The sequence below is a fragment of the Asparagus officinalis genome, unplaced genomic scaffold (genome assembly GCF_001876935.1).
Source record: "Asparagus officinalis unplaced genomic scaffold, Aspof.V1 AsparagusV1_Un1314, whole genome shotgun sequence".
Classification (NCBI taxonomy): domain Eukaryota; kingdom Viridiplantae; phylum Streptophyta; class Magnoliopsida; order Asparagales; family Asparagaceae; genus Asparagus; species Asparagus officinalis.
In genome coordinates this window covers 1-4894 of record NW_017973573.1, presented here as the reverse complement: position 1 = coordinate 4894, position 4894 = coordinate 1, and the positions used below count along the sequence as shown (strand labels likewise).

The following is a 4894-nucleotide window of genomic DNA, read 5'->3' as shown; positions in this document are numbered from 1 at the left end:
GCTGAACTCAAGGCTCAACTCATCTCTTTTGATTTAATGCATGAGTGAGTTTGGTTTCTGTAATGTTCTTTTGACAAGAACAAAGTTTGTTTTGTATCACTTTCTTTTGGTTCTTGAATAAAAAGTGATATTGACTTCTCATTGTTTCTTGCATTTATCATTTTTTGATTTTAAATACAAGTCACGAGAAATGCCTGAGATGTATTCCTGACTTAGAATATACCTCCACAATGGTTCTGTTGCAGAGAACTCTCTTTATTATCATTTAAGACAACTCTAGAAAGTTTCAAACTGCTGAGGACGAATACTCCCATAATAGGGTTGACTAATAGAATTCTTCCTGTGTTATGTTTTGCTTTAAACACTGAAAGAAGTCTATAAATGCTAGAGGTGTAGTTTTAACTTAGCAAGAGAGATATTGCGATCGGAGCAATTTTGAAGACTTATCGTTCTATTGACGAGAAGCGATAAGTTGATTTTTGTCAGAGGTGTGATTTTAACGTGACAGAAGAAATATTGCGATCAGGGCAATTTTGAGGACTTATCGTTCTATTGACGAGAATCGATAAGTTGATTTTGTCAGAGGTGTGATTTTAACGTGACAGAAGAAATATTGCGATCAGGGCAATTTTGAGGACTTATCGTTCTATTGACGAGAATCGATAAGTTGATTTTGTCAGAGGTGTAATTTTAACGTGACATTTGTGGGGAAAGAATATTATAGCGTCTCACAGGGGAGAACTGCTATATGTTTTATCATCGGAGTGATGAGTTATAAGACTTGTGATTTGATCAAGATTTTGGGGGAGTTTATTACCCCACTGAAAACGAGTTATTTATTGCTCTGCTGAGGAGAGCCAATAAATCGAAGGTCAGAGTCGCAGGAGACGTCCAGAGAGTCTTCGGTTGACCGGGTGGAAATTTCGGTCGACCGATGGTAAATTTCGGTCGACCGGAGGAAATTTCGGTCGACCGACCAAAATTTCGGTCGACCGGATTACTGTAGCAATGCACAGCAATTTTGTAAAATCAATTTAAATAGTAAATGAACTCCAAAAATTATGAAATTTTGTGGGAATGTTCTAGACATGTATAATAACATGTCAGAGAAAGCATTTCTGAAAAAGCTTTTCCCAGTTGAGAGAAATAAATTTTTGAACACAGGAATACAGTTTCTGAAAATCTGCTGTGATACACGATTTTGTAAAATCAATTAGGCACAGTAAATCAACTCCAAAAATAGTAAAGTTTTGTGGGAAGATTCTAAATATGTAGATAAACATTTCAGAGAAAGAATTTTTCAAATATCACTTCCCATTTGAGAAAACTCATCAGTTTTGTAAAACATGCACGAACATGTGCACGAACGAAAACGTGAATTTGTAAATTCCTTTAAACATAACAAATCAATTCCAAACTTGATGAAACTTTGAGAAATGTTTGCAAATGATATTTTGAACATGTTACAAAAAGAATTTTCCAATTTGCATTTCTCAATTGTGAAATCTCATTATTTTGCAAAAATATTCAAAACATGAAAAACCCAAAACCATGCATGTATATATATAACTATATATATACATAGAAATCAAATACGTGTGTGTATATGATATTGAGCTTAAGGTACTTAACACACATAATATAAAACCTAAACTAATTTACCCAAGCTAGATAGCTTCAACCACTATTCCACCAACCTCCATTTGATATGATCGTTATGGTGCAATCCATCCATCCTCCAACTACGTTGTTTGTCTATAATAAATAAGAAAACACAAATACTAGACAAACAACATTAGTGGTAAATTGTTTGTTAAACATCAGAATAGCAAGGCTTCACCGTCATTCCGCCAACCTCCTTTGGATATGATCGTTGAAGCTCTATTCCATCCATCCTCCAACTACGTTGTTTGTCTATAATAAATAAGAAAACACAAATACTAGACAAACAACATTAGTGGTAAATTGTTTGTTAAACATCATCAAAACAAGAAGGCCAACAGTTATGTGTATTGGACTATTACTTACCGATTTTGGTCCATTACCGATACACATAATAACATCCGCACAGTGTACTTGGAGAACAACGGGTAGGTGCTGCCGAAATTTTCTAGAAATGAAAATACACATAGTATTCAAAGTTAGATGTAAGCACTACTATATTCTTAATGGGATAGAAGCCTTCCTATAACCGCCGAGAGTGTTGGTTTAAATTAGGATTACTTATCATAGAGTGTTAGCTTTTATTTGGTACAACAATGGCCATTATAGAAGAGTAATTTAATTCGTTTGATTATTTGTTCAATCAACTAAAATAAATACTTTTAAACTTATGACGATTTAAGAGATATTAAATTAATTAATAAGTTTTCCTATTATACAGATGAGAGAAGTTCCTGATAAGTCATGGATTGATATTCCTATATTGAAAAGAAGAGCAAAAGGTGATACTCGATATCGAGACGGATGGGAAGCATTCCTTGAATATGCATATGCTAATCCGAGGAAGATAGAGAACGATTTATTGTGTTGTCCATGCAGTAAGTGTAGGAATAGAGGTCTGGTGGATAGAGTTGCTATACGAAGACACCTAGAAAGATGGGGATTTGATAAAAATTATAAATATTGGAGTTTTCACGGAGAAGGTGAAGATATTGAATTAGATGATAGAAATATAGACGATACGCACACAATGTTCAATGATGTTACGACAGTTGCAGAAGTTGATGAAGTTTCAGAAGTACCAGATGTTGTTGAAGTTCCTGGAGATGCAGATGCTGTCCAAAATACCGAGGACGTGCGTGATAGCGGGGCCTACAGAAATTTAGTGAAGATATTGGAAGACAACGAGAAGGATCTGTACGATGGTTGCACTGAGTATAGTAGGTTGTCATTTATTCTTGAACTGATGCGTATTAAGACCCTGAGCGGAATGGCAGATAAATATTTTCAAATGCTTCTTAATTTACTACGCAAGGTAATTCCAGACGGAGAGAATAGCATACCAGAAAAGTGTTATGATGCAAATAAGATTGTTGGTGCTCTGGGTTTAGATTACAATAAGATCGATGCTTATCCCAATGATTGTGTCCTTTATTATAAGGATAACGAGAAACTTGAGGAATGTCCAAAGTGTGGAGTGTCTCGATGGAGAAAGAATGCACGCACTTCAACACGAAAGTCAGATGAGTTAGTGAATCAGCAGAAGAAAATTCCAGCGAAGGTTCTTCGACATTTTCCCTTAGTGCCTCGGTTACAACGTCTGTATATGACAAAAAATATAGCAAAAGATATGCGGTGGCATAAGGAAAGACGTGTAGATGATGGTAAAGTGAGACATCCAGCAGATGCAAAGGCATGGAAGCATGTGGATCAGACTTTTCCCTCATTTGCCACAGAGTGCAGGAATGTCAGACTTGGGCTATCTAGCGACGGATTCAACCCGTTTGGCATTATGAGTTCGGGATGGTCTACTTGGCCAGTTGTGTTAATGCCCTATAATTTATCACCTGGACTTTGTATGAAGCAATCATATATGATTCTTTCATTATTGATACCAGGCAAATATTCACTCGGTAATGACATAGATGTGTTCATGAAGCCGTTAATTGATGAGTTAAAACGTCTCTGGGATGAAGGGGTCCCAACATATGATGCATTTTCTTGTGAGTCTTTTAATCTCCGTGCTATTCTTATGTGGACGATTAATGATTTTCCAGCTTATGGTAATCTCTCTGGTTGGTCTACGAAAGGGAAATTCGCTTGTCCTGTATGTGGTCCGAACTTCGAAGGCTTTTATTTACAACACAGTCGAAAAATGTGTTATTGGTTTAACAAAAGATGGTTACGAAAAGGACATAAATTCAGGGGCAAAAAATGGGCAAATAAGTTTGATGGCCAAGAAGAGAAAAGAGGGGAGTCGCGTGAAATGACTGGAGATGAGATTGTGAACTTGTTTGAGGGATATCCTAAATCAGAAAGAACCGATTTACAAAAGAGGAAATTCTCGCTCCGAGACACACTTCTATCATGAAGAGGGAACCTAAACGAAAGAGGCAAGTGCGGAGTTTGGATGTCACACATGCTGAAGTTTATTTTTGTGTTATGACTGTGTGATTGATAGTTGTAGAACACGACATTTCATGTACAGCCTCAGTTATTTAAGGGCTCGACAAGACTTGAATGCGTTGAACATCTGACATGATCTGCAAGCACAAGAAGTCGCCAATGGAAAATTTGAGTTGCCTTCAGCTCGTATTACAATGTCAAAAGTTGAGATGCAGAGATTCTGTGAAGTGCTTAAGTCAGTGAAGTCACCAGATGGTTACTGCTCTAATATTTCAAATAATATCCAAGTGAAAGAGCGAAAACTTTTAGGACTTAAGACTCATGATTATCATATCCTTCTTCACCAATTGCTTCCGGTAGCACTTCGTAACAACATGGCCGATGAAGAAGTAGCAAAAGTTATAATCGAATTCTGTGGATTTTTTAAAAAGTTATGCTCAAAAGTTATCAATATTGATGGATTTAAGGCACTAAAAGGAGAAATGAATGAAACCCTCTGCAAAATGGAGATATTCTTCCCTCCATCATTTTTTACGGTCATGGTCCATCTCACACATCATCTTGTAGATGAGGCATTACTCGGAGGACCAGTTAACTATCGTTGGATGTATCCCATGGAGAGGTTAGTCAAAATTCAATTAAGTCTATTTACAATACATGTAACTGCTTTATATTAACAACTCGTATTAATATTATCTTTAGATATTTGGGTTTCTTGAAACGCATAATGCGAAATCGGGCTCATCCTGAAGGATCAATTGCTGATCATTACGTGGCAAATGAATGTATGATGTTCACCTCTCGATATATACATGGTGTACATACA

General features: G+C 36.4%; 1 protein-coding gene across 1 annotated transcript; it reads left to right on the top strand.

Annotated features, from left to right (window-relative positions):
• Positions 1–2383: 2383 nt before the first annotated feature.
• Positions 2384–4033, top strand: LOC109828405. The gene has a single exon (XM_020395410.1). It carries the CDS (start codon positions 2384–2386, stop codon positions 4031–4033), a length of 1650 nt encoding a protein of 549 aa, XP_020250999.1.
• The last annotated feature ends 861 nt before the right edge of the window (positions 4034–4894 follow it).